At 41.7% G+C, this 15,350-nt stretch overlaps 1 protein-coding gene across 7 annotated transcripts in view; it reads right to left on the reverse strand.

Annotated features, from left to right (window-relative positions):
• fibcd1b (fibrinogen C domain containing 1b) overlaps positions 1-15,350 on the reverse strand; it is a 156,516-nt gene that overhangs the window by 94,724 nt on the left and 46,442 nt on the right. For 5 of the 7 annotated variants that reach the window (XM_048188506.1, XM_048188510.1, XM_048188509.1 and 2 more), the window contains 2 exons: positions 13,054-13,137; positions 843-1,322 (listed from right to left, as the gene is read on the reverse strand). In XM_048188506.1, coding sequence (XP_048044463.1) covers positions 843-1,322; positions 13,054-13,137 — 564 coding nt within the window. The remainder of the gene's footprint in view (positions 1-842; positions 1,323-13,053; positions 13,138-15,350) is intronic. The other 2 variants (XM_048188511.1, XM_048188512.1) reach the window with 1 other exon arrangement.

A 15,350-nucleotide genomic window follows, 5' to 3' on the forward strand; every position in this document is an offset into this window, starting at 1 on the left:
CTATAATTTTAAGTGATATAGAGGAGATTAGGAGGATAAACGGTTAGATATTAAAAGGAAACAGAGGTTTTACTGAGTTTAACACCTCTGGCCGAGCTGTGATATAAACAAAACGCTATTGGCTATTTTAAAAAAGGGGCGGGGCTGTTCGATATATCACCCTGTCTTCCTGTTTCAGTTCAAATTACGTGAATGCTGCGCGTTCCAAGACACTTCAGCGGGCCTTTAAGACATAACTGACTGTGTTTATGTGAATACTCACAAAGATGGCCATTATTTGGCCATATATGCTGCAGAGAAGAACTAAAATCAGATTATGCGTTGACCGAAAGTCAGCTTTCTGTGCAGGTGAGCACTTTGCTTATTGCGCCTAATAACATATGTTATTAGGCGCATATGTTATTTATAACATATGTTATTTATTTTCTGCTGTCTGCGTCAAATTAAAACTTAGACTTTTTGTAATCTTTTGAAGTATTAAAATTAACATTCAGTTATCGTAAGTCATTGCGATTTGCATATCATGATATGTATATTTGCAATATTTCTATAATTTTTATATATATATTGTGGAGCCCTACTTTAAAAAATTCATTTATCACACCGAAGGACCATTTAAAATGGAGTAGTGAAGACAAAAAAGTGATTAAAATGGTGAAAAAATGGTGATCTAACGGGAACTAAGATATACACTTTTTTTAAACCAAAACTCTAGATTTTTATTTGAAAAAAAAAAAATCATGGACACACTGTCAACTACCCACAATCATGTATCTTTCTGTTATATGTAGCTGAAAATGCAGCTGTTTTACATACATATGTGTGTATCTGCATGCCATTACCTGTATAAGTCTGCTCTGTTCAGTCTGCAGTGTGTTCAGGTCCTGTCCCAGGTTGCCTTGTCCTCGTCTGAGAGACTCATAGTCCATCTTCAGCTGGCCCGCATGGGCTGACAGCTTAGCAACTTCCTCTGCCAAGTTGACCAATAGTGCTCGATCCTGACCTTTGACAGACTTGAGATCCGTATCGTGGTCGGTGAGTGAGTGCAGCAAAGATGTCTGCACGCCTTCCAGCCGCAAGAAGTTACTGTTATAATCAGGGCAGTTGGGGTCGATGAAGATATTAATGCGTGATCCATCACCTCTCTCGACTGTCACCAATGCATTGGCTTCGTCCTGATTTGTGCTAATATGTGGCGGACCATCCGACATGGGGGGAGCCTGGTAGTGGTTCATAAGAAGAATGGTTCCCGTCACTGTGACTGCGAGCAGAACGGCCACGAAGAGCAGTATGGTACATAGCAGATAGCTACAACTCATCCTCTGCAGACAGGGACAGAAAAAAAAAGACAGAGAGACAAAGAGTTAAAGCATCATAACATAATAATCATCATTATCATTTCGGCAGAACAGAAAGTGCTTTTTAAAGCCCATCAGGGATAATACTGCAGTCTGAAACAACAGCAGGAAAGACAAAGAAGGAGAGATAAAGGTGTTCCCTACATTCCTCTCCTATGCTTTCAAATTTACCATGAGAATCATCTGTTTACTCTAATAAAACTCGTTTCTTAGTTATATTGTTCCTCCTTTATTGCAAACACACAAGCAACCCTCTCTTCCCTCCTCAGCTCTTCTTTGTTTATATGAATCATATTGCTGAGAAAAGGGCTATATAAACAGAAGGATGCATTATTTGTATGAATAACAATCATACATAAGCATAAGAATGAGCTTTATCATGTGTTCTTCATCTGAGAAATGCATCTCACAAATTTAAATCTTACAACCACACAAACGTAGACACAATGTTGTCATGTTTTTGAGTGTGTGGTGTCACTGTGGATTATCAATTAATTCTATAGTGTTTCCGTAATAGGAAAAAAAATTAACTAGTTTGATTTTACCATGCAAATAAATGCATGTATGTGTAGTCTGGACATGTGTGTGCAAGGATGCACTGGCAGTGTTGGTATGCTCTCTGTGTAAAATATGTTATTCCCAGAATAAGTGCGTACACATATGTTCTTTTTTTTTCCTTCCTGTTCATAAATATGCAAAACAGCCATGCTGGCATTGGCCCATGCTGATGGGTGGTTAATGGCTTGCTTTATGATTTGGCTTTTACGATCAGCTCTGGGAAAATAAAAAGGATTTCGGGGAAGCACTTCAGTGAACAGTTTACTCAGAGACCAGAGATCCTCTCTCCTCCATCTCTGAAGGCTAGCGGAACATGTTGAGGCACTATATGTGATAAGCTCCTAGTATGAATTAATAAGATCAAACCACACTGAACTTGTTTAATACATTTTGTTATATACCTCAGCCTATCCTTCAAAGAATTAGGGGTCGACCGATATATGTTTTTCAGGGCCGTTGTCGATACTGATTATTACAGATGAAATAGACCGATATCCGATATTTTGAACCAATATACATGTCTGGTGTAAAAATGAAAATAACATCAAAATTAAGAATAACAAGGGCTCTGACAAAATAAATAAATAAATACATTTTCTAAATGCTTTTAAACATATCTTTAATTCTGAGAACTGTTAATAATAACTGTGGCGAGGGGGGCATGGTTCAGCGAGGAGAGAGAGTCGGGAGACACACGGTGAGTGAGTGGGTTAAACGCAAATAACGAACACCTGTCTCTTGTTTCAGTAACTGACGTGGAGAGAATATAAAACGCCAGGAGAAACAGGAGTGTGCGAGAGAGAGAAGGACTGCTGACTGGTGGATATTACTGAGCCCTGAAGTCTCTGCTGGAGTGAAAGTTATTTTGTGACTGTGTTTATGTTTTTTTGCCTGTCTGCACAACGTTCTGTTTTGAGAATTTATTACAATAAAAAGCCACCGTCAGTCAAGCCGAGCCTGTCCTCTTCCTTCCCTTACAAGTACCTTGTTACACTGGTGCCGAAACCCGGGAAGGAAGAAGGTGAGCAGCCGCCATGCAAGCATCGTCCTCCACATCATTTGCGGACGTCATCGTGTCCCTCGCGGTCCTGCACCAAGAGCAACATCAGGCCCTGCTGGATTTACGAAACGACCAGGAGAGGAGTTTCCAAGCCATTCTGCAAACCCAGCAGGAGGACCGCGAGAGGTTCCGGAGCTGGATCGACCTCGAGGTTTGTACGGAGACCACCGGGCAGCCTTTTGTGCCAAGCCACCTGCTACTGAATAAAATGGGGCCCCAGGATGATCCGGAGGCATTTATTGATCTCTTCGAGAAATTCACTGAAGCGTGCGGATGGCTGCGGGACCAATGGCCCATGAGACTGATCCCACTGCTCTCTGGTGAGTCACAGGTGGCGGCACAGCAGCTGCTAGTACAGAACCTCCTGGTTTTCAACGACCTCAACAGGGACATCATCCAGCGGGTTGGCCCTTCGTGATGGCCCAACAGCTCCGGGACTCCTGCCGCAAATGGCTACTGGCTGAGGGAAGCGTGGTGCTGGAGCAGTTCATCACTCGGCTCCCGAAAAAGACGGCCGAGTGGGTCCAGTGCCACCGCCCCACGTCGCTGGACTCCATCCACCTCGCGGAGGACCACATGGTGACGTGCCCAGGGGTCGGCGAACCTCTGCCATCTGCTTCTCTCTCTCTCCCTCTCTCTCACCTCCTTCTCTCTCTCGACCTATCCCTCTACCTAGGTCCCGTCCGCCCGGCCCTCCTCGAGTCCCGCCCCGGGGGCGGGGCGGGAATGACCAGGGTCAGTTTGTGAGTCAGTGAGCCCCACCCAGGGGGGCGGGACTGACCGCTGCCGGGCCGGACCCCGCTCATGTTTCTCCACTCTCTCCACGCCAATAATTTACCCCACTCTCTGCCACTAGAGCGGCAGGGAGGTCTGGGCCGGCCTGTTGGTGTTGCAGGGACCCAGAGCATTTCATGGATAGGTGTCCTGTAATGGAGGTGGGGACAAAGGTCCGGGTCCCGGATGTCCCACAGGCTGCCCCCAGTCAAGCTGGCTGGTACCAAATACCTGTGAGTATCAAGGCGGGTACCTATCAGGCCTTGGTGGATTCAGGATGTAACCAAACCTCGATCCATCAAAGCCTTATTCAATCTGGGGCATTGGATACAAGCCACATGGTTAAGGTGCGGTGTATGCACGGGGATGTTGTGGAATATCATGTAGTGCCTGTCATTATCCAATTCCGGGGTCAAAAGCATAGTGTTGAGGTGGCAGTTAATCCGCACCTCCGGCATCCGTTAATTTTGGGAACTAATTGGCCAGCGTTTACTGAATTATTGGGTTGTTTATGCACGGATACCTTTTGGGGAAGAAATACACTGGAAGGGGACGTGCGAGTGCAGGCAGGAGGTCCACTGATCGGGGACCACTGAGTAAGGCTTTGGGGGAACAGAGCGAAATCGAGAGACTTATTCTCTCGGAGCGCGATGACTTCCCCCTGGAGCAATCTCAGGATGAGATGCTGGAACATGCATTTTAACAGGTCCGTACCATCAACGGTCAGCCTCTCCAAACTGGACGCCCGCTTACCTATCCGTATCTTGCAATCATAAAAAATCGGTTGTATCGAGTGACCCAAGACAATCAGACAAAAGAAGATACAACCCAGTTGTTAGTTCCAAGGAGCCGCAGGGAAATGCTTTTCCAAGCGGCTTATTCTAATCCAATGGCTGGACACGTAGGACAAACGACAACACTAAATCGCCTGATGACCCGATTCTTTTGGCCGGGCATTCAGGTGAATGTGCGCAGGTGGTGCGCGTCTTGTCATGAATGTCAGTTGGTAAACCCACCGGCTGCTCCAAAAGTGCCTTTGCGCCCTCTCCCATTAATGCAGGTCCCCTTCGAGAGAAGTGGTATGGACCTCATCGGGCCATTAGAGCGATCAGCAAGAGGGCATCGTTTTGCATTAGTCATTGTGGATTATGCAACATGATATCCTGAGGCAGTGGCTCTCCGCAACATTTCAACTAAGAGTGTTGCTGACGCACTGTTTAGTCTAATCTCCCGGGTGGGGATTCCGAAAGAAATCCTCACTGATCAAGGCACGGCGTTTATGTCATGGATGTTACGCAAACTTTACGAATTATTGGGCGTTAAATCGATTCATACCAGCTTCTTTCACCCACAAACTGACGGGCTGGTCGAACGTTTTAATCACATGCTTAAAACCATGATTCGTAAATTCGTTCAGGAAGACGTCAAAAATTGGGATAAGTGGTTAGAACCCCTGTTGTTTGCTGTGCAAGAGGTCCCGCAAGTCTCCACAGAGTTTTCCCCCTTCAAGCTTCTCTATGGACGTCAGCCCCGTGGGGTGTTGGACGTCCTAAGAGAAACTTGGGAGGACGGACCATCTCAATCTAAAAAACGAAATTCAGTATGTGCTGGACTTGAGAACAAAACTCCACACTTTGGGGCGGCTATCCATGGAGAATTTATTACAAGCCCAGGACAGACAGAGCCGGCTGTATAACAGGGGGACTAATTTGCGCAAATTTTCACCGGGAGATAAAGTGCTTGTATTACTCCCAACGTCAAGTTCAAAATTACTTGCAAAGTGGCAAGGACCGTTTGAGGTCACACGGCATGTTGGAGAGCTGTTTTATGAGGTAGTATGGTCTGATAGGAGAGGAGCACGTCAAATTTACCACCTCAATCTCCTTAAAAAATGGAATGACGCAGAATCAGTGATGCTGGCGACGGTGATTAGTGGAGAGGATGATCTCGGGCCGGAGGCGAGTATAAAAAAAACAATCTCTCGCTCTGGCCCCAGGGGGAGATCACCTCTCGCCCTCCCAGCTCATTGATTTAGCTAAGTTACAAGCGGAGCCGTGCCAGCAGGCGTTTACCCAGGTGAAGGCTGCTCTGTGTGGTGGGCCATTGCTTCACTCTCCTGATTTTTCTCTCCTTTTTGTGTTGCATCGGACAGGGGGCTGGGTGCCGTCCTGTCCCAGGAGATAGAGGGGGAGGAACGGCCGGTGCTGTACATTTGTCGCAAGCTCTCTAAGAGAGAGACTAAGTACAGCACCGTTGAAAAAGAATGTCTTGTCATCAGGTGGGCCGTCCTCACCCTCCGCTATTATCTCCTGGGACCGGAATTCACCCTCTGTTCGGACCACGCTCCTCTGCAGTGGCTCCACCGCATGAAGGATACCAACGTGCGGATCACTCGTTGGTATCTAGCTTTACAGCCTTTTAAGTTCAAGGTGGTCCACAGGCCGGGTGTTCAGATGGCTATGGCCGATTTCCTCTCCAGAAAAAGGGGGTGGGGGGTTCTGCAGGCCGGACGGCTCACCAGCCTGAGTCGGGCGGTGGGGTTATGTGGTGAGGGGGGGCGTGGTTCAGCGAGGTCTGGGAGAGAGTCGGGAGACACGGTGAGTGAGTGGGTTAAACGCAAATAACGAACACCTGTCTATTGTTTCAGTAATTGGCGTGGAGAGAGTATAAAAAGCCAGAAGAAACAGGAGTGTGCGAGAGAGAGAAGGACTGCTGACTGGTGGATATTACTGAGCCCTGAAGTCTCTGCTGGAGTGAAAGTTATTTTGTGACTGTGTTTATGTTTTGTGCCTGTCTGCATAACGTTCTGTTTTGAGAGTGAATTTATTCCAATAAAAAGCCACTGTCAGCAGTCAAGCCGACCCTGTCCTCTTCCTTCCCTTACAAGAACCTCATGACAATAACATTAATAATAAGAATAATAAGAATAATAATCCAATATAAAATAACTCTACATAGCCTTAACTGTATAAATTAAATATAGATTAATGCTTATTAAAGATTTTCTTTTGTTGTTTGGTTGTGACAGGCAATAGTAGACAGTAGCAGGTTTAAAGGCTGCTGTCTCTTTAAGATCTATAGCAATATAGAACTGCTACACATGCTGTTCACATTCACTAAAGACAATCGACTGTGCTTATGTGTATACTCGTCAGGACGAGCATTTTAACATAACTGTGTGTGTAACTGAATGTTTATGTGTAAAAAAAAAAAGAGAAAAAAAAAAAACCTCAATCTGACACTTGCAGTTTGAGAGGCGGCTGTGTCCTGTGTGTGCGTGCATTGGTTGAGAGCGCACTGACTGAAGACCGTCTCTTGAGAGCGCACGAGTACTTTATGCTTTAAAATGACTTGTATTTTTCAATTGGTATAAATTGGCTTTAAAGCCTTGTATTGCAGCGTACATCTCGACGTACTTTCAAACTGTTTGTGAAACTACGTCTCACAGAAAGTTTTAATATAACTGATATGCTCTGGTAATGTGCTTGGATTCAATCTACATGCTATAGTGCATAAAAGTTTTCGGGAATTTCCCGTTTAATAATCGCGAAATACTCGCAATCCCGCGCCTTATTCAGGTCCTGATTATATTGAGGTGTAGTGGATTGCGATTTAACTTAATCAACGTCTGCTGCTGCTTTACAATTGAGAGACAACTGATGCGTGTTCACTGAAGCAGCTCCAGTTAGCTAGTGCTCACCTTTCGGTGTGAGAGTGCAAAATGTTGCCTTCAGCCTTCCGTGCTGATTGGCCGGACTCACGACTCCCAACAAATCAGATGGGCAGTGGGCGGAGCTTGCTCTAGGCCACAGAGTGTTGCGTTCGGACAGAGGTGGCTGCATCAGAGCAAAATAGTGCATTTCAAAATTAAATTATTTTATCGGCAAATTGGTTTTGAAAATGACCGTTACAGATAATCATAAAAATGCTTAATATCGGCGCCGATAATCGGTCGACCCCTACAAAGAATTACTTTGGAGACAGGTATATGGCTCTCTCTCTCTCTCACACACACACACACACACAGGTTTGTTTTGCTATCTTAGTGAGAACATTCCATAGACGTAATGGTTTTTATACTGTACAAACTGTACATTCTATCCCCCTACACTACCCATCACAGAAAACATTTTGCATTTTTACATTTTAATAAAACATTGTTTAGTATTTTTTTAAAGCTATTTTAAATATGCGGACTCATGAAATGTCCTCATATTTCATGTTTACGTCGTAATACCAGTGTAATACCCATGTCATTATACAAATTTGTGTCCTCATAAATCACAAAAACACGCACACACATTGGGTTTCCATGTTTTATGTGAGCTTTCTATAGACATAATGGTTTATATACTGTATAAACTGTGTAAGGATGGATTTCACCAAGACTGAATTCAAGATTTCTATCCTGTAATAAAACAATAAAAACTCTCTAATCTGAAGCGAGGATCTGTGAGAAAGAGCATGTGACAAATACCCAGCTCAGCCTCCTCTCTTCCCCCCATGCTGAGTTCCTGACTCCTCACACCTTCTTCTTCCTCTCAGGCCATGTAGACCTCACAAATTTATGATCTTAGGTGTTTTAAGTGACCTCAATGTAAATGCGTCTGGTGCGGCTGGTAAGATAGTTTCACTCCCACATCAAAGAGCAAGAATAAAGATAACAGCCTGTTCTCCTGGTGTGGGAAATGCCCCAATCAACCATTTGTTTGATCCCCAAAAACCAGGCGTGTGACCATTTGGAGCACGAGAAAGGTCCGACAAAAGTTGCATGAATATTTGGGTGCTAAATGTTTACTGCTCTTTTGTTAAGATTTGGGTATTTAAAGGGACTTGGCAAACCACTCAAGGAAGAAATCTGTAATCAGAGCTTCCCGCACAACTGCTGTGTGTATCTCTCTATTTGCCAGGTATGCTGACTCTTTGAAATTCTCTTTAATATTTTGGTTTGAATTGTATTTTGTATTTTATGCTGATCGGTTGTGTGATGTATTCTGTTTTGATTATTCTTATTGATGTTTTATCCTGCCTGGCAAATTAATAAATGTTATTCTTGATTTATTCTGTATTAATCTTAAATTCATTATTTCTAGTAGATCAAAGCGAAGGTATTACCTCAAATCTGTGTTCAGGATTGTTCATACGGAAGGTTTGATGAATGGAGCATAGAGCACGTCAATTGAGTCCATTCTGATTTCTGACAATCACTGTCTTAAATAAGTTGCAGTTTTCGTAAATATATCAAAACTATGCTTTTTGTTACGAGTAAGCAGAGCGCGACCGACTTAAAGGTAGATATTTACCCTGCATCCAATGTTTAAGATCAGAACTGACGAGTTTGTGATCGGGAAGAGCATTTAATTCGGCCGAAATGACTCTTCTAAAGCGATACCGGGACTGCAGTGAACCAAATATTTGTAATTATAAGATAATCAGAAAAATCTAAGATCCAAATTTAAACACAACTAATCACGATCAGCTGTTACATCGGAAACATTTTGAAACTAAGAGTCACTTATAATTGGAGTCAGATTAAAACTATTCATGGAGTCAGATTTTTAATTAGACACAAAATTGTATTAAATTAAGATGATTTTTTCAGAAGTGCCAGAGGACTTACACGCAAAGTACCTTCGACCAGACCACTAGACGCCGTCGTTGGGCTAGTGGGTGGAACTTTACAACTGTATATCATTTACATGCATTCAAAAAATGTTTTAATTAATTAATTAATTAATTAATTAATTACTGTATTTAAATTATAATTTAAACATTTAAATTATGGTAACACTTTACAATAAGGTTTCATTTGTTAACATTAGTTAATTACTTTAGTTAACATAAACTAAGAATTAACAATACTTATACAGCATTTATTAATCTTAGTTTTGATATTTACAAATACATTATTAACATCAAGGGCCAGATTTACTAAACAGGGCAAATCAGTGTGAGAGTGCAATTCCTAAAAAGTGCCGATGGGAGTGGAAAGTTCCTTATGTAATCTACTGACGATGTGCAAATTAAAGAACATAGACGCAGCCGGATCATTTCCATACAGAACAATGCATTTTACCAAGAGCAGCGCAAACTTTCCAACAAATGTTTAAAATAAGAAATTAAAATGCCAGCATGAATGACAAGATATCAAACACTAGACATTATTTAATGTAGTTTTCCAGGTCCATCATAATTCTTTGATGTCTAATGCTTCATATTTATTCATGCCAACTGTTCATACTAAAGGACAAACGTTATTTTATTTAACAGGTGTGACTGATACGCTTAAATTCTACATGTAATCCAATTGAACTCAATCCAGTGCCCCCTGGACACTTTCCTTTTGTGCATCGTTTCATCTAGATGAAAAACTGCTAAAACAGATTTATATGGCAAACTCTCAAAAGATTGAAGGCAATATTGATGGTTGTACTATAGAGTATGAGCCATTTTCTCTGCAGATCAACCATCATTGTGACTGTTTTCTTTTCCATGTTCTATCACTGATTCTCTCCAGCTGAGCCTCAGCAGATTGGTAGCTATTTTTGCTTGTAGTATTTTATTGAGTGAATATTACAACAACTTCAGAACTGAGTATCTCTCAGGGTCTCCCTCTCTTTGTCCTTTTTCCAGAACTCTCTCACACACACGGACGCATGCATGCGTTATTCTAAAAACAAACACCATACATAGGCATGTGAGGTCTGTTTTCTCCATTCACTTGAATTTTAATTTTAACACCCAGATAGATGAAGGGTGTTTCTGCAAAAAAAAAATAAAAATAAAAAATGTGTTTTGCAAAAAAAAAAGTGTTTTGCATAACATATTAAAAATGCAACGACACTTCAGTGGATATGAGACAGATGAATCTATAAGAGGACTGACACACAGGGAAGAATATGATGGAATGTAGAATATAAGCCAAGTGTGTGTGCGTGCAAGTCTTATATTGACTGATTGCTTATCAGTACAATCACAAACATGCAATTCTAAAAGACAGACGTGAAAGGATTACATATCAAATGCTAGGTGTAATATAGTAAAATCCTTCCCTTAAGCCCATCAATTTTCCAAAGGCAAGATTCAATCCTCAATTTTATATTCATTTCTTACTACTGTAATTGCACGACTGTCACAGTCACCATCTCTCACCTTCCCTGGACTCTACTTCCCAGCATCCCTCTGTGTCCATTCCCACCTACATCATCCATCTGCCAATTTCCGTGCCTCGGTTTTCAATAAACATCCTGTTAAACACTTACCTGCCTGTCTCCGTCTGTGTGCCTGACAGAAAACCAGACCCTATGCAGAGCACCACGGATTCTGGCTGGGAATTCGCAGGGCAGATTGCGGCGGCAGCTCGATCCAGCCGTGATCTGTTCACTTTTACTGTAAGATTCTGCCGTCTCATCCATACTAGCTCCCTAGACGATGAAAGGATCAAGAATTTGTATAGGATCGGGGTGAACTTTGTTGATCCCAGAGAGCTCCCCGATCTCACTTGTTTGGACTGGGAGGAGGTCATTTACCAGTGTCTGGAAAGCTTTATACCATCATCGGCCTTCCTACCAGTCCAAGCATCCCTACCCAAGATGGCCGCCACTCCCGAGCCTAGTTGCAAGATGGCCGCCACTCCCGAGCCTAGTTGCAAGATGGCCGCCACTCCCGAGCCTTGTCGCAAGATGGCCACCACGCCTGAGCCCTCAGTCAAGATGGCCGCCGCCACGCATGAGCCCTCAGTCAAGATGTCCGCCACTACGCCTGAACCCTGGGTCAAGTTGGCCACTTCACTTGTGCCTATAGGCCTGTTAGTGGAGTATGAGGGGATGTCCTGGGCCCCAGAGATGGCTCCAGTCCCCGGGTCAGCTCCAGACTCCGCTCCAGTCCCTGAGCCTGCTCCAGGCTCCATTCCAGCCCACAAGCCCATTCAAGAGCCTCCTCTAGCCAGCACCTGCACTCCATCTGCAATCACTGATCACGACCAGCTGTCACTCATCTCCACCACTATAAAGACTCTCACTCCCCGCACCACGGTGTCTGGTCTCGTCTATGTTTAACACAAAGTCATACAAACCTTGGACTACTTACCTAAACCATCCAGTTCTTCCATTGTCTGTTCTTCTTCCTGCGTTGATCCATTCATGCAAAGAGACATTTCCCCTTTACTACTTCAGCTAAGTGACTGTTTAATGTGCCTGTGTCTATTCTCACCTGCATTATCCACCTGCCAGTTTCCATGACTCTGTTTTCAATAAACAACCTGTTAAACACTTACCTGCCTGCCTCCGTCTGTGTGCCTGAAAACGTCAAAGAGGGATATCCAAAAAACTTCAATGACAAAACGCAGGAGACGCAGGAAAAATACAACACAGCCAAGAAATTTAGCTATGACATGGAACAAAGAACTGAGGAAACTAGATCTTAAATGCACAGGGGCTGAATCCGAAATCGCCCCCTATACCCTCATTCACTATTCCCTACATTAATTCACTAATACAGTTCACTTGAAGGAGTGACTGAAAACAAGTAAGTGAGTGTCATGGAAATGATGTATAAACCTTAGATAAACAATTTAATAATCAATTAAAAATGAATTTGTAAAATGAATGAATGGATGGATGATTCAGCTGCGGGCACCATTTTCTGGCGAGACGCTGGAATTCTTTCAGCGCACGACTCTCACAGTGCATTATAGGCGTTCTCCATTGAGAGACAAAAATTACGGTGCATTGTGGGATTGAACAGGTGCACTCAAAGTCCACTAAGGTTTAGGACACCACTAAAAATGGCTGTTCCATCAAATAGTGCCATATTTAAGGGTATAGGGGGCAATTTCGGACACAGGGAGGGAGTAATAATGAGGTAACTCAAGGAACAACAGGTGAATGTAATTAGTAACTATAGAAACAAACAAGGATCAAGAACACAGGCAAAGGGGCATGGGGAGAACCAAACTAAAACGCATTGAAACTAAACAGAACCAAAGCATACACCTGACAACTACAATTTTCCACTGACAATGAATTGTGAACAAGCCTATCCATCATTTAAACTGATATATACAAGATACAGTGGGGTCAAAATGTCTAAAAACAAGAGTGAAAATTCAGTTTTTTTTCTGCATTACAAACTATAGTTTTAGCTATTAGTATCATACTGTTTCTTTGTTTAATTATTTATTTATTGTATATTTCCAATTAATTTTAAAATGTAGACATTTGGACCCCACTTTATATGCTAGAAAAAGTTCCAGGAACTAATAATCTATCAAGCTTTAATGGTGTGAGAGATTGAAGCCCTTACCTTGGGCGGTGTTTGTCTGACTGTGTCTGAGTCTGACCAGCGGTGTTTGAGCTGAGAGGAGTTGGGCACACACTCACAGAATGTCTGCATCAAACAAACAAACATAAAACTAAAAGTGATGTTTCTCTTTGGCATTTGGTATGTGTGTGTACTGGTTTGGCTAAACTTGTGAGGGCCAGATGTATTCACTAATATAGGGAACTATCATGACAACTGACTTCTATAAGGGCTTCTATAAAGAAGTCTATGAGATGTACTCACTATAGTCAAACAAACCTGTGTGTGTGTCTGGCATGAGAATCATCCATTTGCTCTAATAATGCCCTTTTAGTAATATAGCTCCTCTTATCTTACAAACACATAAGGTCACATATACACTTTCATAAGCATCTCATCAGATTTCTTTATGTCCCAGGCAATAACTGTGGACAATATTGCATTAGCTTTTCGCTATATGGTAACAAAATCAGATCACTGAGACATTAAGAAGGCCTGTCAGTGCTCTCTGTAACACCGCTTTCAGAAGCTCCAGATGGTCCTGTTTTGCAATCACTCGTACAGATTTAGTGTGTTCAACCAAACAACTCAATGGTGCATGATATTCCAAAGAAAAAAATTGTGTGACTCTTAAAAACTTTTTTAAAAGACTTTTTTTTAGACTTTATTATTTTTCAACCCCTCCCATCCAGCCATCTATAGAGAAAACATTCTTTGGTTAAAGCAATTCACAATGAATAAAATTCCTCTTCCCCCCTCATTGAATCTATTTTTCTCACTGAAATAGATCACATTATAGATGTAATATGGGTTGTGAATGTGGTTTTACCTCGACTTTACACTCAACACAAAATTACCCAAAAAATTCAATTCATCCATTAAATATTGTTTACAGAAAAGCAATGCACCAGAATAAATGTTAAAATACACAATTTCAAAACTACAGCCACAAGACATTACACTAGTGTCATAAAATCACTTACTAACCTTGTCTGAGTAGTTATCCAATCTTTCTGCTCCTCTCATGATCATGTACATTAAACACCCTGTAACTTTTACATGATACACAAATGGATACCGTCGGTTATGAAGAGAGACATAGAGAGCGAGAGAGAGCAAGAGTGTTCCAGGTCTGCATGTAAGGTGTGCATAAGCTGACTACTTGTTAAGCTAATTTAGAGGTAGAAGCTTTACACACATTCCATCCTCGGTTTAAGACACATAATAAGCCTTGAATTACGCCAGTCACCTGGGAGAGGAAGAAAGAAAGAGATAGAGGAAGCGATGAAACTGAGAGCCTGAAGACATCAGACAACCCATACTGACTTCAGAGCATTCTGACAGCCAAAACTTTGTTTCAGTAGATACAAACAATAAGAGAGACAAAAAACAGACAGAGAGAGAGAAAAAATTAGAGTGTTTTTTTTGTTGTTGCTGTTGTATTTTTCCAGTTTTCACCCAGTGGTAAAAATCACTATCAATAAGCAGGAATTTTTCAGTGGCAGGTTCTTTGTCCTATACAGGATGAGATTATAGGGATTAATTTTGTAAGAACTGTCTAGGAACAATATCATCTGTTGACAGAACATGCAAGTTTATCTGGTGGGAACAGGTGACCAAATCTTTGGTTTTTATTTATGAATACTACATCAAGTACACATTGTTAAAGTATTAAAGTTTATAAAGTAAATGATTACACAGCAACACCCAAACTGCAAAAATAAGATTTGTGTTTGTCACTGTACCACCAAAAACAGCCTTGTGATCAACTTTTCAGAGGTTTCCTATTAGCCGATTCATTTTCCATACAGACTCAAATTAAATTCTGCTTGATAAACCAAATAAATCTAATTTTACCATAGTTATATAATATGATATATCTACTATTCATTAAGGATACACAAATTGATGGAAAATGTATCAAAAAGATTTCTATTTCAAATAAATGATACTCATTTGAACTTTCTATTCATCAAAGTATGCTAAAAATATTTTCACAAAAATATTAAGCAGCACAACTGTTCAATAAAAATAATAACATAAATATATTCTTAACAACTGAATCTGAATATTAGAATGACACTGAAGGTTATTTTAAATAGTAATAATATTTAATAATACTACTGTATTAATGTACTTTTGATCAAATACATCGCCTTGGTGAACATAAGAGACTTCTTTTAAAAACAGACTGCGTTTTAGAGTTTGGAAGATTAAAGGTGCCCTAGAACCAGTTTTTACAAGATGTAATATAAGTCTAAGGTGTCCCCTGAATGTGTCTATGAAGTTTCAGCGCAAAA

Source organism: Megalobrama amblycephala, linkage group LG4, assembly GCF_018812025.1.
Source record: "Megalobrama amblycephala isolate DHTTF-2021 linkage group LG4, ASM1881202v1, whole genome shotgun sequence".
In the NCBI taxonomy this organism is placed as follows: Eukaryota; Metazoa; Chordata; class Actinopteri; order Cypriniformes; family Xenocyprididae; genus Megalobrama; species Megalobrama amblycephala.